At 47.1% G+C, this 25,607-nt stretch overlaps 1 protein-coding gene and 1 pseudogene across 1 annotated transcript in view; both read left to right on the top strand.

Moving 5' to 3' along the window:
* The first annotated feature begins 296 nt into the window (after positions 1-296).
* Positions 297-1,205, top strand: LOC102526285 (small ribosomal subunit protein uS5 pseudogene; annotated as a pseudogene).
* A 13,142-nt stretch (positions 1,206-14,347) lies between these two features.
* TTC39C (tetratricopeptide repeat domain 39C) overlaps positions 14,348-25,607 on the top strand; it is an 83,065-nt gene continuing 71,805 nt past the window's right edge. The window contains exon 1 of the mRNA XM_072949098.1: positions 14,348-15,105. Within this exon, the coding sequence (XP_072805199.1) occupies positions 14,939-15,105 (167 nt within the window). The 5' untranslated portion in view covers positions 14,348-14,938. The remainder of the gene's footprint in view (positions 15,106-25,607) is intronic.

The following is a 25,607-nucleotide window of genomic DNA, read 5'->3' as shown; positions in this document are numbered from 1 at the left end:
TAGGTTAAGCAGGCTGTCACATCAGCTTAGCAGAAAATGCCTACGATCATATAATATCTACTGCGTATATTAGGTGTATAATGTACCTATCAAATGCCCACTACATTTGTAATGATTCTAATTATTATGAAATAGGGACCCTCTTGTTGATATCAAATAATTTGGTAGCCCCCCGACTTACAGTTCTTGTACCTTTACTTGGTTGAGAATATCTACAAATGACCCCAAAGGGCACTGTGAATGTCAGTTAAAGCTTATATAAAGACCAAATGGCTTCTTTACCGAGACGACACCAAATGGCGGATGACGCCGGTGCTGCGGAAGGGCCCGGAGGCCCCGGAGGCCCCGGAGGCCCCGGGGGCCCTGGGATGGGAGGCCGTGGTGGCTTCCGTGGAGGCTTCGGCAGCGGCGTCCGGGCCGGGGTCGCGGTCGCGGAGCTCGCGGAGGCAAGGCAGAGGACAAAGAGTGGCTCCCCGTCACCAAGCTGGGCCGCTTGGTGAAGGACATGAAGATCAAGTCTCTGGAGGAGATATATCTCTTCTCCCTGCCCATCAAGGAATCTGAGATCAATGACTTTTTCTTGGAGGCGTCCCTGAAGGACGAGGTTTTGAAGATTATGCCTGTGCAAAAGCAGACCCGTACTGGCCAGCGGACCCGGTTCAAGGCATTTGTCGCCATTGGGGATTACAATGGACATGTCGGTTTGGGTGTGAAGTGCTCCAAGGAGGTAACCACAGCCATCCAGGGGGCCATCATCCTGGCCAAGCTCTCCATTGTCCCTGTGCGGCGAGGCTATTGGGGGAACAAGATCGGCAAGCCCCACACTGTTCCTTGCAAGGTGACTGGCCGCTGTGGTTCTGTGCTGGTGCGCCTCATCCCTGCACCCAGGGGTACTGGCATTGTTTCAGCCCCGGTGCCCAAGAAGCTGCTGATGATGGCTGGTATTGATGACTGCTACACTTCTGCCAGGGGCTGCACTGCCACGGTGGGCAACTTTGCTAAGGCCACCTTTGATGCCATCTCCAAGACCTACAGCTATCTCACCCCTGATCTTTGGAAGGAGACTGTGTTCACCAAGTCTCCGTATCAGGAATTCACTGACCATCTTGTAAAGACCCACACCAGAGTTTCTGTGCAGAGGACCCAGGCTCCAGCTGTGGCCACCACATAGTTTTATATGGAAAAAATAAAGTGAATGAAGCCTGTTTAAAACAAAACAAAACAAACAAAAAAAAAACACCAAATGTAGCCCTCCGGCCCTGAGGTTTGGAATCTCATCTTTCCAGTCTCCCTGAAATACTGTGAGTGAAACAGCAGATCAAAGTCCGCTTTTTATAAATATTTAAATAATGTCACAACTAGTAACACCAATCTGGATAATTATTTAAAGACATTACGTATTACAAACCAGAAATCAAGTTTTTAAAATGATGCATCAGTTTAATTATCTTGGGAACTATCATGGGAAAGGAATACAGTTTGACCTTGGAGGTCCGGGTGTTTTGTATGGCTTCACCAACAGTCAGAAAGCTTCATTTTAACCTTAAATGAAACATTACATTTAACAACGCTTTCATGCCTGAGATCCAGCTGGAGAAATTCATTTTGGAAAGCTATTTAACACTATTAGGCACATGAATCTGTGAAACAATATGAAACAATGGCAATAAAATAGTAAGAAGTAAGTGGAAGCTAAAATCAGGGGGAACAGTCAGTGCAAAAGGTGTCCTTCTGTCTTCATGATCAGATATTTCGGCTGAAGATACAAAGAGAAAAATAAACGTTTCCCTCAAGAACTATCCCTTTGTTTTGTGCAGTGGTTTTCATTTGTGTACAGTAAGATGATAGAGAATAAATTATGGAGATGGAACCAACTGTAGGAACAGAAGGAAACCAGTCTGTAGCTCTGAAATCTTGTGTGAGTCCATCGGTGTGGTCAGCAGGTATTTTACAAACACTCAGGAAATCTGTTATGATCGTCAAACAGAAGACCAAGAGAGAAGTTTGTATTTGTCCAGAAATCTGGGGGAACAAAGGGAAATGAAATCCAGAGTCTTCCTTAGCCTGGTTTAGTACCAGGTGCCACCTAGCCCCACCCACTTGCACGTCCCATTGCTGGGCTCACCCCCACCGTTTGGAAATACCATCAATTGACCCAGTTTCAAGACTTTAAAAAAGCTTCATCATTATGTAACCACTGTTGGCCCTCATAGCCCGGCTGTACGTTGGACGATTGTTTCTACCAGGTATGGTGCTCGGCAGATGAAAAAAGAATGGCAGCAGGAACTATGAAATGCCTTATCACAGTGGACCTCAACCTTCGCTGCACAGGGTCATCACCTGGGAGCTCTGCGAATGCTGGAGCCTGGACTTGTCCCAACGCCCCCCCACCCCCACTCCACCAGAGTTGCTGATTTCGTTGGTCTGGGAGCATCAGAGACATCAGGATTTTTTTCTTTTTCTTTTAAAACAATTATAGATTCATAGGAGGTTGCAAAGTTTTCTCTAATGGTTACATCTTACATAACTATAGTTACAATATCAAAACCAGGAAGCTGGCGTTGATGCAATGTGTGTGCATAATGCCATGCCATTTTATCACATGTGTAGATTGCATAACCACCACTGCAATTAAGATACAAAACTATTTCATCATCACAAAGATTACCTTTGTACCCCTTTTGGTATCAACTACCCCCTTTCTCCCTGCCACTCTGACAAAAGACTAATCTGCTCTCCATCTCTTTACTTCCATCATTTCGAGAATGTTGTATTAATGGAATTATATAGTAGGTAACCTTTGAAAGTGGCTTTTTCACACAGCATAATACTCTTGAGACCTATCCAAGTTGTGCATATCAATAGTTCATTCCTTTTTGTTGCTAGGTAGTATTTCATTATATGGATGTAACACAATGTGTTTACTAGTCACCTATTATAGGACATTTTGGTGGTTTACAGTTTGGAGCTATTATAGATAAAGCCACCATGAACATTTGGTTAAAGGTTTCTGTGTGAACATAAGTTTCCATTTCTCCGGGACAAACGCCAGCAGCACAATTGCTAGGTTGTGTGTTAAGTATATGCTTAGTTTTTTAGAACCTGCCAGACTGTTTTCCAAAGTAGCTGTTCCTTTTTACATCCCCACTGGTGATGTAAGAGTGATCCAGTCTCTCTACATTCCTGCCAGCATTTGGTATTACCATTATGTTTTATTTTAGCCATTGTGACAGGTGTATAGTGATACCTCACTGTAGTTTAATTTTCATTTCCTTCACGGCTAGTGATGTTGAATATCTTTGTATGTGCTTATTTGCCATCTGTATATCCTCTTCAGTGCAATGTCTTACATCTTTTGCTCATTTTTTAATTGGGTTTGAACGTGAGGATGGGGACATATTTAAAAGTTCCCTAGATGTTTCTAATATGCAGTTAAATTTGGGATGCACTACTTTTTTATAAACTCTCTGTGGTATACTCTAAACTGAAGCTGTTGAACCTGGGATAACATTAAAATAAGGCCTCTATGGTCAGGACTGACAGATTAAACATGACTGCAGTCCAAGGGAAGGGAGCTGGAAGTGCTTTCCAGGAGCTTGGGCAGCTCGCATATGCTCACCCCAGGGCTGGAAGGGCGTCTGAGACCTCCAGAGGATAATTCTGGAGATGTAGACAAAATACCTTCTGCCTCAGGATCGTGGTGTGCATGTCCTGTGCATGCATACACATGTACACATGTGTGTAAAATGTTGATTCCTGGGTCCCAAACCCCAGACCCACAGAATCAGAACTTTTGGGAATGGGGCCTAGCAATCTGCATGTATAGATTCCTACACGGTCAAAGATTTGAGACTCACCTTACTCAGGGAAGATTAGGGACCCAACTTTCCACTGCTACAGCTTTAGGGCACAGGTAGATGCCATTCTGTTGAGAAATTGGCTTCAAGAAGAATTCTCTTGAGCCGATTTGGGCACAGAAGCTTGTGTTCTCCATCAGAGACATGGGGACCAGAGAGATCTAGGATTGTGTGTTCGCATGCCTCCGACTGGTATTCCAGAAGCAGTTCTCACATATAATCACACCTCTGTGTCGAGAAGTAATCATTTGTAGTAATCAACAATGTTAATAACGATTAACATTTATGGAGCGCTAATTATGTGCTAAGCTTCTCCCACATGCTAGCTCCCTTAATTCTTATAGTAACTTAGAGGTTATTGTGTTTCCTATTTTGTAGAAGAGGAAACTGAGGTTCAGAGAGGTCTGGTCATTTGCCCAAAGTCACAAAGCTCACAGATGACAGAACTGTTTCTCCTTCTGGAATTCCCTCTTATTTTTGTCCTTGGTTGTCCCAAACTCCAGTTTTTATTTTTTTTTTTCAGACCTACTTGAACCTCATTGAAAAAAAAGTGATAAAAATTTAGAAGTATATTTACAGAGCTCTGAGTAGCCTAATGGGTCACCATTGTGTAGCTGGAATAAATGCTACACGGAAGTTGCACTTCTAATGATTTCTCTGGTGCTGCACTGCAGTGTGAACTGTGAACGTCAGGCTGGTTCTGAACGGAGAGAGTGAAGCCCTCGGGAGCAGAGAAGTGATAAACTACTCTACAGAGTTAGAGATTATTTCCATCCTGCTACCCAGGAACCAGTAATTATGGGAGACTAAGCCGCACCCTTTAAACACACACGTGTGGCCCTGGCCGCACCGACGCAGCCACCTGGTTCAGGTGAAAGCTCTTTTGTTTTCTGGCTGACATCCTGCAGCATCTTGGATGATTGCCTCTGAGTTGCGTTGACATAATTGATGTTTTCCCATCTCACTGTTCATAATTCCTGGTGCCTCGTCATTTTATGCCTTTGAGCCTCGGGTGGGTAGAGAGCCGTGGCCATGTAGGTAGGTTGAAATGGTTTCCTCCTTTCCCTTCCCAGGTTCTAAGCCCAAGGCTTCATGCAAGACCTTTGGGAATCAGAATGGAAAGAAAGCAGAGCCTGAAGGCAAAGCCTAAGGTGTAAGGCTCTGTTCCAGAAGGGAAGAGTCAGGGGAGAGGAAGTGAGTCAGGGAGGATGTGGAAGCAAATGCAGGTGGAGATAAGACCAGGCTGGCCACGTGCCACCAAAACCCAGTTTCCTCAGGAACCTGGATCTGGGCTGCAGAGCCTCTGCTGCTCCTGTGATGGGCACAGCGGCTGCTGTGCCAGAGCTGGCCTCCACCCTGCCCCTTGGGGAGGCTGCCTCTGTAGACAGTGGCAGAGAGCAGGCCACAGTGTGAAGCTAGCAGCTGGTCCCGGCAGGTAGAAGGGTCCCAGCAAATCTGGGGAGGCACAGAACTCAGGTCCAATGCAATACTCTTTCCAATTTTAATGCAGTATTTGAGCATCAGGTTTTTGGTTGCAAGCTGCAGGACTCTACTCTAGATTTCTTAAGCCAGAAAGGAGTTTACTGGGTGTACAATTAAGAGCTTTCAGAGACTGGAGAGTGAGTCTCACAGAGCAGGCAGTGAGAGCGGTAGCACTAGTTGGCCAAAACAGTGGCCCCCGTCTCCCTGCCCTGGTGGCAGCCCCCTCCTTCTATCCCATGGCCCAACATCACTGCCTCTCCTGAGACTATACACCACCAGCCACGCCTCCAAAATACTAGAGGGGGGTGATGCTTGTAGTGGCTTGAACTGTATTCCCCCACCCCCAATTTGTATGTTGAAGTCCTTACCCTCCTGTACCTCAACATGTGGCCTTATTTGGCCATAGGGTGTTTGCAGAGATAATCAACTTGGAATGAGGTCATTAGCATGAAGCTGATAGCCAGGGCACCCCACCCTTCTGGCTGCCTCCCCACGTGACCGAGGCTGGCCAATCAGAGCATTCCATCCTCCAGCGCCCGGTCAGGGATCGCCATGTGAGTTGGGCGGCGCCAGTCAGAACCATCCTTGACAATGGCTGTGGTAGAAACTGGAGAGAGAAGGTCTCTCTCTCTCTCTGGGAATGGGCAAGCGTGGAGACCAGTGCTGACAGAAGAAACCTAAAAGAGGGGAGCGGGATCTAGATTTAAAGACTACGACTTGAGATCTCTAGTGCTGGTGACTAGCTCAAAGGCAGTAGAGACTGAGTTGACCAGCAGCGATTTTGAGTTGTAAGGGCTGGTGGTGGTAGAGAAAATGCGAATCTGGCAAACAGGGGCCTCGCATTGCTTATACCCCAGGGCGATGGGTCAAGGTTGGTACCGCTCTCAGGACTTTTTTTTAGCGTATGAGGAATTCTGGGTTGTTACAATGCTTGGCAGGTGCTTTTGGCCTTGAGAGGCAGACTCCTGCAACGTACCGGACAGTCCTACAGAGTGAAGACTTGTCCTGTTATCTGCTCTCCCCCGCCGGAGAGAGAAAGGTCAGCCTGTACGGAGAAGCAGAGTCTTGGTGTCACTGAGTGAGCACCTGTACCCAGCTCTACAGTTGTCTGAGCTGAAGCCTCAGGCTGCCCCTTTTCCACTAAAGCCTGTTTGAGTTGGTTTTGGCCACGTGCAACAGACAGAGACCTGACCGTTTCACACACCAGCGAGTCACAAGTGCTCTGCTTTCCTGCAGTCGCCTCTTCTAAGTCTCTAGTCTCCTTCACGTTAAATGAGCCCTTCATGTAAAGTCAGTGATGTCATTCTCATGCCTAAATTCCTTTCTGGCTCCGCATTGCCCGTACATTCCTCAGCAAGGCATAGAAAGCCCTGGTGCCCTGACTCCTTCCCACCCCCCCACCCTCATCCCTTGCCCATTCCTGCCTCATAGTCCACACGCTGCAACAGCAGCACTGTTGGGGGATTCCTGCTGTTTCACGTGGCTGTGCCGTCACTCGTGCTGTCCCCCCGCCTGGGATACATTTCCTACCTCTTTCTTCTGGACTCAGCTCAGTTATCTAATCTCTCACAGGAAGCCGTCTATGAACCCCCAGGTGGACTGATAGCTCGCCCCTGTTCTCCCACAGCACCCAGCATACACCTCTATCTTATGACCATTTTGTGTTAGATTATCTGTTGGTGTGTCTGTCTCACCTATTAGCCTAAAAGATTCTCAGATTCAGGGGCTGTATCTTCTTCAGCTTTGTTTTCCGGTACACCTAGCACACCGTGGCTGGCACTTACTGTTGAACTGAATTGGCCTTTGTTATGAGTAAACTGTGTTAGTCTTTCTGATGTATCCGGTAGTTAAGTCATCTCAGAAAGCATCTGGCACAAGCTGCAATTTATATAATACATCCTTCTTGGAGTGAATCACAAGTGTACCTGGGAGCATTGGTATGAAAACGAGTTCTTCACAGGCAAACAGTTTTTAAATTTGCTTGAATGACTGAATTGAACAAAGAAAACAAAAGAATTGTTAAATCTGGGGGAATGAAAGCGGTTTTTATTTACACATGGCCATTTGTTCCCCGGGTAAGTATGGGGGGGCGGGGGGGCGTGGAAACCATAACCTTGCCTCTGGGCAGAGGTGAGGGGGACAGCACCCCCTAAGGTGGTTTCCTTTCAGAAAGGTCGAGGAAAGAAGGTTGGTCCTGAGCCCAGAAAGCTGTTGTTCTTTGCCCTGGTTTAGGGAGTGAAGAAGCTAGTTCCTGGGGTTCCTGGAGACCAGTTCCCTCTCGGTGGATGCAAACTGGTTCTCATTTTCCCTTTTCCGCCTCACAGTTATCCCCCCATTTTCACTGCTTTTGTCTCAGAGGAGATGGCAGGCTGAAGGGGGTGAGGAGAAGTGAAGAAATGTGTATTTTTAGCCATGACACAGCTGAATGTTCTGAGTCTTATTTTACAACCACATTTAAAAATAAACGTCAAGAGTTGGGATTTAAGTGATTTCTCGGTGTCCACATCCTCCTTTCCTCCTAATGAGGGCCCGTCTTCTTCTGACTGGTTACCCTCTGCGGAGTGTGTCTTTCCACTTCAGATGTATAAACCTCTAGCCTGGGAACGCATGGGATTTCTTAAGATATGACATGAAATTTCTTTTGTCTTAAAGGTCTGAATACACACCTGTCCTCAATTTAATAACACAACTGTTCATATCCAAGGATGTAGAAATGATTTAGTACCAAAATCATACACTAAGTTCCGCTTCCACTCTTGCAGTCCTGCGGTGTTTCTGAAACACACGCCACGGGGCAGAAATGTGCACAAAGAGGAACAGTCGCTGCTCTGCTTGCCAGGGGTTGCCCCCCAGACAACCCTTTCTCACGGGGCTGCGCCCTGACATTAGACTCAGCTAGGCTTCTCGGTAAACTGCGGATACCTGGGGTCCTCCCCTGTTTTAGGGACATCACAGATGAGGTCATGTATTTGCCTGTCTTCAATACACCTTTTTAAATGTAAGTGATATTCTTACTGGCAGGAAGAGACGATGAGGATGGCCACATGGAACTCGCAAGGATGTGTGTGCGCACGCGCCCCCTCAGTCAGGCCTCCCACAGGTACTAGGTTTTACTTTAACCACAAGACTTGCCCACTCTTTGCAACGAGACCTATATGTAAACCTCACTTGGACCCTTACTGGCTGCGTGGCCTTGGGAAAATCATCCAGCTTGTTTGTATTGATTTTCACATCTGTAAACTTGGGATAAAGCCCACTTCGCAGGGTTACTTTGAGAATTAAATGGAACAACAGGTGTAAAGTCTTAACCCAGCACCAGGGATGTGGTAATGGCAGCCAGCAGCCATTCCTGATTTATGGACGCACTTCAGGATGAGACTTTTTAATAGTAAACTTTTATTTTCTGCCCCAGATGTATGAAATCGAAGAATCAAACCATGATCTCTCTTCTCCTATTGTTTCTCACTCTTGTTTAGAATGATTTTTTAATTTAAAATTAACAGCTTTATTGAGGTATGATTTACATACTATAAAATTCACCACTAACAGTGTACAAGTCAGTAGTTTTTAGTGTATTTGCAGAATTGTTCAACCATCACTGTTATCTAACCATAGAAGATTTTCAAAATAAATTGTGTGTGTGTGTGTGTGTGTGTGTGTGTACCCTCCATAGGGAAGCGAGCTTGTTTAATAGCATCTTTTAAAACACATATCCAGTATTATCCACCGTAGTGGATATTTTCTCCTTTGTATACTTTGGGAGACTACAAATGCTTTTTTTAAAGTGTTTTTTTTCGTCTTTCTGATTTCTTTTCTGGAATCATCTTCAAAATTGTATGCATGTTTTTAAAGATATCTTCAGTTTTGATAGATCATCGTTTGAAGATACATGTGAAAGTAATCAAAAAATAGTGATTCGCTCCCATCCATGATTAATGAGGGGATGGGGGAACTCAAAACTGGGTCATAAGATTCTGGGGCTCAGAAATCAAGGATTAGCTGTAAAGTGGGGGTTCAGGTGTTCTCTGTGGCCCATATGTTAACTCTAAAGGTGTAAAGAATGAACAAATTAGCAGGAAACCAGTGAATATCTGTTCATAAGGTATACATCTGTTATAACCATTTAAGGAGTAGATCTAGGAATTAAATGGATTCTGACCAACTATGCCGTTTGTCTATGTAGAGGTCTGTTATGATCCTGACCATATTGAACTAGGGATGTGTATCTGGCTACACGTTTCATCTGTAGTGATGAGAAGCCTTGTAATATCTGTCTAAACTTTGCCGGCACTCACCCCTGTTCTGTGAGAGCACAGAACACTTAGTGAGTGTGCCCTGCAAAAAACCAGACTGTCAGGACTCTCCACTCTGCGATGTCCACATGCTTGCACAGGTGATTCCTGTGTGGATTACCTGCATTGACAGAAAACTTTTCAACTAGTTCTTTAAGTTACTACGGGGAATTCAGTGGCGCTGAGCCAGGACACTTAGATTGCTAATTTAACCCCAGATCAAAACACAAGTGATTAAATGAATAAGGCATTATTTGATATTAGCAAGGTGTCTCTTCTTGCAGAGATAAACCAACCATAGCTGACCGCAAACATGCTACTCACACAGGACATAGAAGATGCATTTTTTAAATGTCCAAACTAAATATTATTGATTTCCTTGTCCAACCCTTCAGGCAGTGTCAAAAACATATTAATGGATTATTAAAGCAGAAACCATTCAGATCCAACTGAAGAACTCTAAAACCTAGACATTTTTACTTTTTATTTTTTATACACTCTGAAAATCTTCACTTCTTCCTCAGGATGCATTAATAATAGCAAACATATCATTTACATTAGAAATGATTTAAATTAGCTATCTCCATATGATGCATTTGGTTATTTAATTGTACAGATTTTCTTGTAGGTGGATATTTCAAGGTAATACTGTTGGAAAAAATAATGCTGTTGACAAGTAAATATAAGAACAGAAGGATCCACTAGCTTTCATTGATATTAGAAAAATAATTATATGGATTCAGATAATATCTTGCTATTTCAGCTTATTCACATGCCTGCTCTTTCAGTTTCTTGCCTTGAAGGTACTGATTGTCTTCATTATCATAAATGGGGAACTGAGGCTGAAAGAGGTTAAGTCAAATTGTCCCAGGTCACAAAGGTAATGCATTGCAGAACCCAAATCATAGTCTATGGCTTGAATTCCTGGCCCAATCTCCCTCCCCCTGCACTTCCAACTCACTCCTGTGGTAGCTCACCCTCATCATGCAACTTACAAACGGGGACTGAGCACCTGCTATGTGCTCTAGACAGTCCTAGGGAATCTGACTACACTTTGTGATTTAGAAACAAATCCACGCTGGGAAGCTTGAGACGGGCTGCTGCTGCTCCCACTTAAAACAGATTCACGTGCGTAAGGTTATGTGAATGGAAAGGTGTCCCCTCCTTCTTCATACAGTCGGGGGAGAAGCCTAGTGGTTACAGACAACTGAGCCGTGCCATTTGCTGTCAGTTAGTGTAGAAAAGGTTTAATATTTTAGCATAATAAGACCAGGATTGTTAGTAAGAAATAGGTAAAATTACATGAAGAGAAAGAAAATAAATTTCTTGAATGGGGCTTCTGGATAGAAATTAGTCAAGATCTGTTTGGCTTTAGATAATCCAGAAGAAAACCCACCAGTGCACTGTATGGACCCTCCCATAGCTTTTGGCACCTTTCCTCTCCTCATCCATGGGATCAGAGCTCATCTGCCTCCCGCCCCTAGGACTCAGCAGACCCAGACCTTGAAACCAGAGACAGCCTCTCCCTCTATAGAGCAAGAAAATGTAGGGACATTAATTTTCCTGTTCTCCTTTTTAGAGTTCCAGACATTCTGGAACCTGTATTTATTTCGATTGGTAGTGCAGAAAAATACCTTAAGGCAAAAAAAAAAATACCTAAGGCATTGTTATTAGCATTATTAAAGAATTTTAATATAACTGAAGCACAAGCAAGATTTTCTTGAAGTAGCGTCGCCTCTAAAGGCATTTAAAATAATAATCCCCCAATCCCAAAACGTGTTTAGGAAGACAAGGCTAAGAGTGTTTGTTGTCTCTCTGACATCCATTTCCTACCTCTCTTTTCCTAATAGGTCTGGAATTTCCTAGCCAAGGAGTTTGGGTGGAACTGGTTCCACCTCCCAGGCCCTGGAGCAGGCTCTGGTTGGCTTAATCCAGTCATACTGAGCCACCCCAAGTCCCTGCTCACACTAATTGGTTCAGAAATGAGCACCTGACCACAATCAGGCCCAAGTCAATGTGGTTCAGTCAGGGGATTTTTAGCTAAGCCCTGGAGAAGCAGTGCCTTCCTACTGGATGTGAAGAGGCAAGCAGGCAGCCATGGGAGCTTCTGACTCTTCTGGGACCAGGAGAGGAGGGCCTGTCTGAGATCAGAGTCACCAAACATCAAAGGGACAGAGCTGAGAGGTGGAGAGATGAAGAAACTGGGTCCTAGTCATAGTGTTGCTGCCCTGGGAGACCCCCTTCATGAATCAATTCATTTGCTATCTTGAGCCAATTTGCGTCAGGTTTTTCTGTTCCTTGCAACCAAGGCATCTTATTTAAAAAATTACCGTGTAATTATAATACAGATGTCTAAAAGTTTTCACTGATAACTTGAACTTGGAGTTTCGTTTTCATAATGAAATCTCATGAGGAACCACAAAATACTGGCAATACCCACAAGACGTCTAAAGAAAGGGAGTAAGTTCTTTCCTTCCCTTGAGAACCTTTTTCTTTTCTTTTCCTCTCTCCTTCTCTCCTCTCCCCTTCCAAAGGAAACACTTGGGTAAATCCTATTAGGCTGAAGTCAAGGGCACTGAAGACTGCATTGGTTCTGCAGGAGGGTGCTGAGAATCTCCCAGTTTCAAGTGCATGGTGCCCTAACATGTTAGTCATCTAGATTTTCTTTCCTTTTGTAGGTAATAGATACCATGGCCTCTTAAATGTGCATCATTAGCTGCCATTATTAGCCAGTAAAGAAAACACAATCAGCCTTAATTCCCCACCTGCTAAGTGAACCTTGGGCAGATGTCAGTGCCAGCTACAGCTGCAACAACTCTAATTACTACTGGTCCATGCATTGTCTCCCTCCAGGATCGTGGAGCCCATTTTGAATCCTCTTTGTATCCCTCATCACAGAGCAAATAATTGAAAATGTCCACTGACACTGCTGCTACTAATCTAATTGTTTTGGTATCTGGTTAAACCCAACTTGGCATATATCTGGTGTATATTATATGGCAAAGTTATCCTCTATCCATATCACCCCTCCCCTATTAAGGGGTGCTAGGCTGTTGCACTGGACCTTGTCCCAATCTTTCAACAGTTTAATTTCACTAAGTCTGGGTAACCGATTGTGCTAGGTTCTTGAGGGAACTAGCCCCACAAACATGGCTTTGATTTTGCTCACCTCTCCCCCCATTTGCAGCTGCAGGGGCCCAGGTACAACTTGTTAACAATGTCAATGGTGCCAACAATGCCTTGACATTTTCCCCCCCTCCTCAAGTAATAGGGGCAGAGAGAATTGGGTCTGGCTACCTTCTTCAGTAGGAGGGGTACAGGCTGTCTGCTAAGTATTGCCCTCTTGGCTTCCTTCCCTTGTTGACTAGATTGTTTCAGGACTTTGGGAGCGGATCGTTCTGCAGAGCCAAAGTTCAAGCAGCTTGCAAGCACTGGGCATATTGTCAGCTCCAGTGACCACATGATGTATGGCCAGGGGTTCCTCTCTGGCAAGAGGCCCATGTGAGCCACATGGCCAGTCTAGTCCCTAAGACTGTACTGTACTGTTAGAGGGCACTGCTCATCAAAACACACACATATACATACACAGAAGTTTATTACAGAACACATAAGCACCTCTGTCACTGGGGATCTGACACTCAGTGCTGGCTCAGTGGAACCCATAACCTATGGCAATGCTGATGTTTGAAAAGAACACTATTTTAAATCCCAGAGTGCTTGGACTTAAAAAAAAATTGGTCAACTTGTCAGATCCTTCTCAGATCACATGAAGGCAATGATTCCTCCGTTACAAAGTATTGTTTCCCGGGCCGAGAATCATCCACTTTCTGGCTTCTTTTGCTATTCCGATTTGTGGCTCCAGATGTACTCAGGAATTAGCATGGCTGTGTAACAGTTACACATGACAGCCAAGCAGTGACAACAATTCAAATTATTCTTACATTTGTATAGATGACTGTTGGGACTACTGTATGGATTTAGATATTTGTGTAAGGGATGGAAAAAATCACAAAATAAATGATAGCAACTTATATGATGAAATTACATTATTTTGTAATATTTTCTGTGATCATGTATCTTACTGATCCCACTATAATGCTAGACATGAGATTCAAAATTCATGGGTAATCCCGAAACCTGAATATCGCTTTTTAAAAAAACAATTTCAGTGCTATATGCTTTGGCAAAGTTTCTCCAAATTGAATTTAATGAAGTGCACTTTAAGAACTACAATGATTTAAGAACGGTGATTTAATTTGACATTAAGAACATAATCTTTACTGCAGCAACATATATAGTGATTTTTCTAAAAGGTGAGAAAAATAAATTTATGGGAAAACACAAAAATTGATTTACAGAGTGTTTGTCTCCATAATACTACCCACTGAGCCACCACCAGCCCATCATTAGAATTTTGACAGTAAATTCAGTCATCTTTGGCGTTTTACTATCAGTCATATAGAACCCACAGCTTTACACTTATTTTTGTTTCATAGGTATGAAAGTATAATTGTAACGCTTAGAGGAGAACACATCGCGCAAATGTTGGTGGCGGGCCGGCGAGGGTGGGTGCCGGATCCAGGAGCTCTTCAACGCGGGGCTCGCGGCAGCTGCGGGGCAGGTGCCCGGGGCCCCGCCCCCACCGCCCACATCCTCGGGGATTGGCTGCCGCGGGCGAGTGGGCGGCCCCAGGGAGAGTATGAAGTTGGGGCACGCGCGCGCCGGCTGCGTGGGGTTTAAAGCACGCGGGGGAAAAAGCACCGCGCGCTCTCGCTGCGGCTCAACCCGAGTTCCGCGTCCCCTCTCCGAACCCGCTCGCCCTCTCCAGCTTCCCCGCGCCCCCCGGGTCCGGCCCTTTTGGAGGAGGAAGTCAAGGGCCGGGCCTAGGGGCCTCGCGCGCGTTGGAGCAGGCTCGGCGCGCTGGCCCCGGGCGCCGGGCGCGGGGCTCGGTGTGAGGGCCGGGGCCCCGGGCTGCAGGAAGCAGGGCAGCGGGGACTCGGGCCCGGCTCCGCTCAGTTAGAGATACCCGGAAACGGATTCCGCTCCGGTGGCGGAGGGAGCGGGCGGGCGGACGGCTGCTGAGTAATCCCCGCGGCGGCGGGAGGCGGCGGCCGGGCGCCCACATCCCCCGCCGCGCTGCAGCCCGGCCCGAGCTCCTCCCTCCGCGCCCCGCCCGCTCGCCGCGCCCCTCCCCCGCGCCCGCTCCGCCGAGCTCGGGGCAGGTAGAGCGGGGCTCCGGGCGCGCGCGGGGGCCGCAGCGGCTGCCACCCTAACTCGCCTGGCTCCGGCGCACAGCCTCGGGCGCCCATGGCCGGCTCGGAGCAGCAGCGGCCGCGGCGGCGGGACGACGGAGACTCGGCCGCGGCGGCGGCAGCGGCGGCGCCCCTGCAGGACGCGGAGCTGGCCCTGGCCGGCATCAACATGCTGCTCAACAACGGCTTTAGGGAGTCGGACCAGCTTTTCAAACAATACAGGTGACCGACGCGCCCCACTCCCCCGCCCCGGCCCGCGCGCTTCCCTCTGCGGCCGGTCCCAGAAGCCCCCTCCCCCTCCCGTCGGACACTAATCCCTGTCCCCATCCCCGCTCCCCGGGTCGCGTCCCTCGGCCTGAGCTGCAGCCGGCAGCCTTGCGCCTTTGCCACATCTCCCCTTCCCTCCCCCCACCCCTGCTCGGTGGTCTTTCCCCGCGCGTCCTCCCTGCTGCCGCAGTCCCCCCTCACTTTCTCCGGGCCTCGCCCTGCAAGAGGGGCGCCCGATCTTTGTCCGATTCTTCCTCTTGGGCCACCCCGTCCCCCGCCCCCAGCCGCCGGTTCTGCAGCTTGTTGGCTTTGAGACCTGGAACCGGATGCGATTTGAGGCAGCAGCGAGCCTGGGACTTGCAGGGTTGTGACTCCGGCTCGCGTGCTGCGGGAACAGTCTTTGTGACATGGACCTCACCAGCTGCATCGTGTCTGTTGCTTGTGCCTCGCGTTACTTTGCATCATTGTGTATTCCAAACGCCTTTATTGTTTGAAAACAGATATGCATGACTGCCTGGTCTTGCAGGAATTAAAAAAAAAAAAAACAAACTCAGCCGAACTTTGCTCGCTCACCTCTCTGCCTGTCTTGTGAAACAGTCTCCAAAATGAGTTGCTAATGCCTCTCAAGCGAGCGTATTTATGATGGTTTTCTCTAACTTGAGGGAAGCAGAAAATGGAGGGATTTTAAGTGTACGTAAGGGGGTGGGGGGAGGAAGCACACGTGTGCATAATTGTTCATCTTTTAAATGAAGCAAAACTGAAACCTGGTAGCTTTCTCGCGGGTGTGGGAGGAGCCTTCAGTTTCTTTGGGGACCAGAAGCATCTGTTTCTGGTTTAGGAAGATTGTGATTTGCCCTTTGAGTGTTGACAGGATTCAAGGATGTTGATTAGCTGCTTCTCTGTTAATGTTTAAGGGCCATATGTTGCGCGCTGTTTTAGACCCGGTGGTTTGGTGGGAGTTAGAGGACCTATGTGCAGCTGTGACTGAGTGCGACTGTAAAGAAATGAGAGGGTGGGATACAGACGTCTGAAGTTTTCAGACCTAAAGGAATGGTGGTTTCTACCGGTGGGAGCTTCCACATGCTTGATGGCAAAGCAAGTATCTAACAACTATAAACTTTTCGCAAAGACATTTTACTTTTAAATAAGTTTTTTAAAATCTGCAAATGGAAACTTCTTAGCTTTATCCAGAACATTTTATTTTTAAAGCATACAAGTCAGACTTCAAGCTGCAGTTTCATCAGGGCTTTTCAGAGGATAGATTTGAAAGACTTACTGGTCCCACAGTCTCATATAGGTTTGTTTTTAGCAACATGAGAATGTATTTCATGAAAACTTCGTATGCTGTGCTGTTTCTTGGACTACTTTGTATGAGAGGGATGGAGAAAGTCTTAGAGTCAAGTTTATTTAGTTTTTGATCAAGGTACGGTGCTTGCTGATCTCCATACTTCTTACTTTGAAATGTTATTTTCAGATTTATTTTTTTATTGAAATGTAGTTGATTTACAATGTTATATTAGTTTCAGGTGTACAATATAGTGATTCAATATTTTTATAGATTATACTCCATTTAAGCTTATTATAAAATATTGGTTCTATTCCCTGTAGTGTACATTACATCTTTGTGTATTCTCAGATTTTAAAATTTCTTATTAAAATTACTGCTTGACGTTTTAAGTGAATGAAACAGCAGCAGTTATGAAATGGTAATCTTTTTTTCTTCTGAACAGCTTTAAGGTACTTAAATACTACCTCGTGGTTCCCATATATTGAAAGTATGAAATATCTCATTTTGCTTCATTTAGACAATTCTGTGCATTGTTACTAGAGGGCAGATTACGAGTGATAGGAAAGCTCTCCTCACAGCGAGAGCAGAGAGATCCACCTTGAAAGGTTTCTGTGGATGTGTTGGGGGTGAGGGGAGGAGGAGGAGGCGGCATCCGGGGAGGATTTACATTGTATACCTAGGATTGGTCTGCTTGTATTTTGAAATGGGAACCGAGGGTAAAGAAGGACAAGCTATTGTAGTATCTGTTCTCTGCCAAGCACGGTGCCAGACGCGTTCCCTTTCATTCTCACTGGCCTAGTGACCACAAAAGAGTGCGGTGTATTTTATCATGACCACGTGATAGCGAGGGGACTCCAGCCTCGGTGTTTAGCGTGGACCAGGACACAGGCACTGTGGTTCTAAATCCAGGGCTCGTTTCATTATACCATTCTACCTGTCTCGCTCAGTTGATTCTATTTTGTAATTTGCCCTGTGACTGTTTTTCAGCAACTTAAACTTTCTTAGGTGTGGATGGTGGTAGCATTATCCTGTCAGCTTTTCCTTTATCAGGGCTGCCGCCTTAGTTTTGCCACTTTTTGTACCTGCTGACTTCGGTTTCTCAAAATTGGCTTCCTTGGGAGCAGCGCACGCTGTAGCGTGGTGGTTAGTAGTAAAAGAACCCACAGTAGCTGGCGCAGTGTAAACCCTCCAGACACACTAACTAGCTCTGGTACTTGATGCCTTCCCCACTGTTGCTGGTCTTTCTCCTTGACGACAGTTTGAGTAGAAGACATGTTGTCCTGAATGCAGGCAGCCTTCAGAGTTAGCCTCACATGATGCATTGGGAAGACTTAGATCCTATTATGTATTTGGACACTTCCTTTCCAGTTCCAGAGTTGAATGGCCTGCTGGAAAGCTCCATGATTTCATCCTAAGTGTTAGAGGAACACCTTTAGCTCAGTTTATCCGCAGAAGAGAGAACACTTTGGTTTCTCTCCTTTCTTAGGATTCTTTTGTCACAACCATCCTTCCCCTTCTAGTAAACATTCTGGACTCTTATTACAGTTTAACAATAGAAACATATTTTGTACCTAGTGTAACAGTAACATTTTTATTAAAGCAAGGTCATCTCATGCCACATTACTAAGGTGATAAAAGTTTCACCAACAGCTGTCTAATGAGAAATGGTTACTTCATAGAAACATGACTGAAGGCCATTCTGAATTAGTAGAAAGCCCAGACTGTATAATTTGGATATCTTTCATAAAGGAATTAGAAATAAGTACAGTAGAGGCTTTCTATCGGGATAGAAGACACTCCACAGTTGGGATTTCAGGTCGCAGCTGCCACTTCTGTCGTAACTGTGGTAGCATTGTAACGGGCTGCCCCGTGGCTGAGGCTGAGCCCGCATCATGCACTTGGAGGTGTGCTCCTAGGGGTTGGGACAGATTGATGCTGCTTTGAGCCCAGGGATATACCTTTGTAAGTTTGTGATCTGGACCACCTGAAACCCCATTCCCACGTTGGTCTGTGGGCTCAGAGCTCTCATCCAGCACCGTCACTCCCCTCCTGCACACAAACGCACCCTCACTCCTGATGCTCACTTGTGTGCCACACGCTCAGGCCTTTAATACTCAGGCATGTGATGAGACAGGTGGTGGTTATGCGCATGAGAAGGCACTCGAGTTCTAGGGATTGAGGTGCAGGTTAGTTTGACTGGTTGGGAGGCTGGGAGACAGAGCCATGGCCTACGGTGGCCTGTTGGGGTGGAGAGAAGCCACTTGTAGCTCAGCTTGAAGGAAAATTTTACGGAGGGACTGATGCCTCAGTGTCAAGTGAGTAAGTGGAGGAAGGAGGTGGGTGAGGGGAGGGAGGAGGGTGTGAGAGGCGGTGGGTGGAAATGGAACTCTAGGACACGAGACGGAAAAAACCCGCGTGGAGGCAAGAAACGGCATCCGGAGAAGAGGGGTGAGAGCTGCTCTGTGTTATTAGGTTGTCGCATTGGATGGTTTTTCTACACTTACTGTTTGCCTCCCAGACCTGCTGGCTGGTCCATGTTTCCTGTGAGCGCTGCCTTCCAAGGTGTCTGGTGAGCTCACTCTTTACCTGACCCTCGTCCTCTTCAATGTGGCCCTCTCATCTGTCCTCAACATGCGGCTGCTCGTGCCTCAGGGTCCTGTTGTCACCATCTTTTTCTCTTTTTGGCTTGAGATATTACTTTTTTAATCAGGACCAGCGGGAGAGGTGAGACACACTGAACTCTGGTTACAGGAGATGTTTGGAGCTTTGTGGTTCTTATTTCACTGGCCTGGTGTTTACTCTCCCTCATCCTCCTGAGGCCCCCACCTCCATCCCCTGCTTCAACTCCTGGCATCTTTTTTGGACCCTAAAGCACCTGCAGTGTTTACCACTGCCAACACGACTGCGACTTTCTGGAAAATAAAGAACTGTAGCAAGTTGCAGTTAGCAGTTGTCAACTCAAACAGAAAGCACGTAATGGTTAGAGTGAACGATCGCTGATGATAAATATGCGTAAATAAGGGCTTGATGTAGAATTAGGGCATGGTTGTGTTATGAATTGTGGTTTTTCTTTTCCATTTTAAAGTATAAAAATGGCAAAAATGTGTTAACAACAAAAAGCAAGAAAATTTCATGGTGAGTAACATGTATTGTTTAAAATGAATGTATGAATCCTAAATTGTTTAACACACAACAAAGCCCTGTGTCATATGGCCGTTAATTTCAGAGCCAGTCTTATGGTAGAGATGGCTCAGTGTGATCTGGGGATTGCTAACTACACCCCGTGGACCAGATCTGGCTGGGTGCTTTTGTGAATAAAGTTTTACTGGGACACAGCCAGACTCACTGGGTTACGTCTCTCTGTGAAGACATGAATAGCAGTGACAGGGCACACAGCCTGCAAAGCCTGCAATATTTACTCTCCAGCCCCTTAAAGTTTCAGGACCCCTGGTACAAGCCATCATTCTCCCTAGGAAAACTCCAAAGGCTTGCGCCGGAGCCCTGAGCCGACAGGCGCCCGTGTAGCGTCCGCGCCCAGCGCTGTGCGGTGCCATGGGGGAGCGTGCCGGCCCCGTGTTGTCCGCAGGGTCTGGCTGCTCAGTCTGGAGGGAGAGTCCACGGGTGCAGAAATGCGGGGAACGAAGCGCCAGGGAGCAGAAGTGGTGTGAGGGACCTGGCGGGAGAGGAGACTCAGCTGCTGCCCTTTTCCATCCTCCTCGACTCAGTGGTGCGTTTCTAAAGACTCGTATATTGTTGTTCCAACTATTGCAGTGTCTTAAAATGTCCAAGTGAAAGATTCTTAAAAATTCATTTGGCTTGATTGGAATTTTTTTTAAAAATGCAACTACCTATAGAACAATGGGAGAGTTTATGTAGGAAGTTATCAGAAAACAAGTGACTACCTGTGCGGCGGGTGTGTGTGCGTGCGGGGGGCAGGGCGTGAGGCCCTCTCTGTACCATGAAACCACCTGTGGACCCCCTGGCACATTGTGTTTCAGGCGTCTAGACCTTTGGCACAGACTCTTAGCTCCTAAAAGTCCATTTTCACACTCCAGTCTCCTCTGCCAGGGTCACACTCCTACTTGCCCGGCAAGAGCAGGAGGAGTTTGAAGAGGCTGGTGGCCGAGGACTCCAGGCAGAGGGAGAGGAGGACCGAGAGGAGATGGCTGTTATTTCAAAACTGTGCTTGGCGCCGGCTCTTCCCCTTCAAGGGGGCGGAGTTCCCTGGGAGGAACTCATCTCTGTCTTAGACTTTTTCCACCACTTGCTCTGTTCCCTAAATTCACAGTATGCTGTTCAGCTGGAAATGTAGGTCGAATTTGGGCTTGAATAGGCCTTCGTGAGCTAACCCGGGGATCTAGTCACCACTTAAAGCCTTATTATTTGGAGAAATATATTCCAGTTTCTGAACAGGTGACTTTGTGGGCATTTTTTTTTTTTTGAGGGATAGTTAACTTACAACGTACTCATTTCAGCTGTGCAGCAAAATGGCCTTGACATTTGTGTATATTGTGCAGCGATCACGACAGTAAGTCTGGTTAACATGTGTCACCATAGATAGTTACAAAAACATGTTACGGAAAGCTGTTCGTAAATTTGCCGGGTGTAAGTTGTGTCAATGCCTTCCTGACCTCTGGTTTGAGGACCGAGGTGGGGCTCTTCGCGTGAAAGGTGGTTGATGGTTTGCCGTCTCCTCCCTTTTTCCCCTGGCTAAGGTTGCTTTCTCCATCTTTTCCTTCTTGCTCAAGAATTTCAGAGCACAAGAAATACATACACAACTGGGAAGTACCTTGTCTCACAGGAAAACGGTCCTTTATGACAGAGAAGTCCCCTCGAGAGTGTCTGCCGTGTGCAGGACACAAAGGTGAGAGGCAGATCCCTGCTGCAAGGAGGCATTGCTCACTTAATACCTTTACAGAGAGTCACTTGAACACCTGGTCTTGTCCAGAGCTATAACATCTCTGACATCACTAGTTTAGGTGACTTATTGTTTCCAAGACGCATGAAAATATTTGCATGGTGGTGGATGCTGGGTGCTGCCTCCTCTGTGCCCGGCCACACACCAGCACTCCCTGGATATTAATCCCCCTTTAGTCCTCCCCCCTGCTCTGTGAGGGGTGTCTGGTCTCCTCCCTCCTACAGCGGGAGGCGGGGGACACGGGATGACCTGCCCAGGGTTTCACAGTGAGTGGGGAGCTGGGTTTGAACCCGGGCTGTCTGGCTGTGGAGTGTGTGTCTAACCACTCGCTACACTGCCTCGCTGCTGTAACTCTTACACCAGTTTACCTGTGTGCTGCAAATGTCATTTTGGGGTGGGTTTCCCCAGAAACCTGCAAACTACACTCTGACACCCAAAGGTGACTCAAGAAGCCACCAGGGAGGTCTGTCTGCAAGGGATGTGTCACCCACGCTTTGGATGCTTTGTGGCTCCCGGCTGGCTCCAGGGTGAAGTCGGAGGTATCGGCTTGGCATAAGATGTGCTGTGATCCGGCCTGGCCGCTTCGCTGCCTCCCTCCTGCGTCTTCCCCACTGGCTGTGCTGGAGAACATCGTATCATCTAACTAGCTGAGTGTGGTTCAAGACAGCTCAGATTTCCATGACAAGGCGGTGGCTTCTCCGTGTTCCTGCAGTGTCCCGCCCGTTTATCCGGCACAGGTCATGTACGGTTGTGGTTCATGTGACTGCCTGTCCATGTGGGAGGGTTGAGGTGGGCAGATTTCTTGTCCGGTGTTCTGGCCTCTGAGCTTCCTGGAGTAAGGTGGGGTCCAAGAGGTTGTGTAGGCGAGTCAGCACCCCTTTATTTGCAAGTGCAGCTCAGGGACAGTGACCTTTAGGAGCCCGGATTCCTCTGACCTCTGCATACTGATGTGGCACATCTGGACCCTGTGGAGGTTCTCTGAGTGCCGAGTGGGTGCTCTGCTTCTCAAATGCAGGTAGCAGAACTCCTGTCTGGCCCGTCAGCATCTTCTCTTTGGCGCATCCAGGCTGCCCCGGGGTTAGTGTGGGGCGATGGGGAGCAGAGCTGCTGCTGCTGAGCACAGGCTAGTCTTGACAGGTGCCATCAAAGGGAAGGTGGAGGCTCTGATGCAGCTCCCTGCTTCTGAAGTGGCCATGGGTCTCAGCTGCACCTGGCCGCGGGCAGTTGTAACCATGGGGATTACAACCCTCTTTGAGCTTTATTGTCTGGTCAGGCCGAGGCCCAGCCTCACTGGCCGGCCCTTTTGCTACTTCCATCAGCCACCTGCAGTGCTCTGGGCTGCCCCTGGGTGGTGGCAGGACATGATCAGGTGTTACCTGCCTCTCTGGCATGAGAAGGCAGAAGACTAGCTTCCCGACTCCACAAATCCCTGCCCTGAATTTCAGGAAGAACTAGTCTCTGGAAAAGCTTGGAGGCTGGGAGGGGACGCTTTCTGGATGGGTGGATCTCGACTGTCTCAGATCTCATGCCCTCTTTTGTAACAGATATTCCATAATTCCCCTTCTGTGATCCTGGAATGAAACTGGTAAGATGAAATGATGTGCCCACACGTAGTGTCTAAAAAGTCAGTACGATGCCCAAATAGTATCACAGAGGAAAAGCAAGAAGAAATTCATAATTACGCATTTGAACATGTAGATGCTCTGTGCACGTTCATCAGAAGATGAGGTTAGATGCCTTGCACCTGTGTATAATGAGTAAATTTGGATTTAAGACATCCGAAGCCATTCCGTAGCAGAAAAATGAGTAGGTGCACTTTAACATAAAAGAAACGAGAGACCAAGCTTTCCTGGGTCCGTGAAGAGAAAGCAGGGAAGCCACCTTAATGAGGCAGGGTCATGTGCCAAGGCAAAACGCTGCTGCAGTGGAGGAAGTGAGGAAGCGTGGTGGTTTTGCAATGAGCCAGGCTGCCTGTGTCAGAGTAACTCCCTGCATTAGGACATGGGAGGTGTGCTGACAGAGTGTCTCAGAAAACAGATCTCCCATCTTTTAATTTCTCCCCAAACCGAGTACTTGGGAGACCAGAGCCTTTCATAAATGTCTAGGATTAGAGGGTGAGTTGAAAAAGAAAAATTATAGGGAAATTGGGAGGGAGGGAGGTATGTGACCCCTGGGGACAGTATCAGAGTAAAGTAGAAAAACAAGAATCCAACCCAGCCCCAAGTAATTTATGTGCAGTTCTCACGGTTTAAAATAAACTTCAGTATGCTTCCTGTCCTTAATATTAGATAGCTGGCAAAAATGAAATTTATTAAGGAAAATCGTTGGTATCCAGTATTTCATGGATCCTTAGCAATTTGACTTTAAATACATTTAAAGGAACTTCTAATAGCCCCTGTGAAATTTTGGTATGTGTTAGCTGCAGATGCAGGCTAGTGTAGCTGTGGTGTGTGGGCAGCTCAGATGCCACAAGCAAATGGTGCTGTTGGTGACAGTTTTCTAACGTGAACAAATCTTGATAAAAGGTGTGTTTAAACAGGACTGGAACAATTTTGTTCTTCTGTGTCAATGGTTCCATTTTAGAACTAAATAACGGGAAACTGTTTCTTATCCACGTGAATTTCCAGACATTCAGAGGTTATACATGACGTGGGTGATACTGGGACTCTCCTGCACCTTGAGGGTGTCTTGGGTCCTCGGCCCGTTCTGCTCCTGTCATTGTGTTACTCCCAGATGGCCCCTGCAGATTTCTGAAACACCTCCGTTGAGAAGTCCTGAGCTTGAGGGTGGCGGGAGCTCCAGATGAAATTTGGTTTGGTCTCTGCAGCTGAAATGCTGGAGCTGCTGGGAACAGCACAGGGCTGGGCCTCTCTGCCTGCAGGACGGGAGGGAAGCCCAGGCTGGTAGGGCTGCCTGGAAGGACTGTGCTAGATGAGGAAACGCCCTGTTGCATCTGTGATCCCCTGTGCGAGGCAGGGCCGCAGGGTAGCGTGCCCCTCCAGTGTTGAGCCCCCGGGATGGGTTATTGCTCCCAAACAGCAGGTCGTCACCCACACACACAGCTGCTTCTAGGGCCCAGACAGCTCCGGGAAGGGAGGTCAGCACTGGTTCTTCCATCCTTGCTACGTGGACGGAGAACCACTGGGATCCCTTCCTTCTTCATTCTGTGTGGAGCCAACTTACAGGACGTGTGTCTTTCCAGCTCAGGTGACTTCATTTCGGAGGCCTAGTCCTCTTGTCCCACCCAGGTTTTCCTAACTTTGAATCTGTGTCTGAACTGGTCCACGTCCTTCCAGGGATGTGGGAACAAGCTTTTTGCTAAGTAGGACACGGACACACACACACACACACACACACACAGCCAGATCCTCAGGAATCGGGACACAGTTGCCCCAAAGTTACACAGCCAAGGGGACCCAAGGGGACCGCAAAAGTGATTCTTCTAAAGTGGGAGAAAATAGGGCAGGATGCTTCGGCTAGGAGGAAACACCCCCCCACATGGTGTGGTCTCTGGTGGGGTGCCTCGGTAGACAGACAAGCAGAGCTTTCCCTGGTCCCATCCTCAACCCTGCCGTCACCTGCATCCCACATTACCTGTTAGCTCAGCCTGTTCTTATGTGCTGGATTGTGCCATCATCTTCCTTCTGGGTGGGGCTTTTCTAGGACAATGTGATGCGTGCCCTCCTGGGTTCCCAGAGTCAATAAGCATTATTCGCTGTTCATCCCACTTTGGCCTCCTTGGCATCTAGATAGATGCCTTTTGCTTTGGAATTTCCTTTCTTGCCTCATCTCTGCATCCTTCAGGGTTTAGATCACTTAGGTTATTCCCCCATAAAGTAACCAAACTGACTTTTAAATGTTTGTATCATTTCATCTATATCACAAGTAAAATTTGGAGTACTATTGTAACAGGACAGAAGATGAGGGAAAATGATATTTTGTATCCCAGTCCAAGTTGAATTTGCTAAATGGCAGATTTAGGTTTTGAGAAGCAATTGTATTAAACTGAAGTCCCGGCTGCATGGCTGCTTTCGGATTGCTTCCAGTATAATGAGTCACTGTCAAGTCTTCAGGTACTTAACCGCCCTTCATTTTGAATAGCGGATTGTAAAATCTCATGTTGTCAGCTGGTCCCTGGAGCAAGAACTTGATATCGTTGTGTCTTATAAATCGTGCTCACCCTCATCTTTGTTGGGGTCTGAAATAAAGCAGCATGTTGAATCCATCAACTCCATACTTGTCTGATGTTGA

The sequence above is a fragment of the Vicugna pacos genome, chromosome 24 (genome assembly GCF_048564905.1).
Source record: "Vicugna pacos chromosome 24, VicPac4, whole genome shotgun sequence".
Taxonomy (NCBI): domain Eukaryota; kingdom Metazoa; phylum Chordata; class Mammalia; order Artiodactyla; family Camelidae; genus Vicugna; species Vicugna pacos.
The sequence above is the reverse complement of the archived record's forward strand: the minus strand, read 5'-3'. Positions and strand labels throughout refer to the sequence as shown.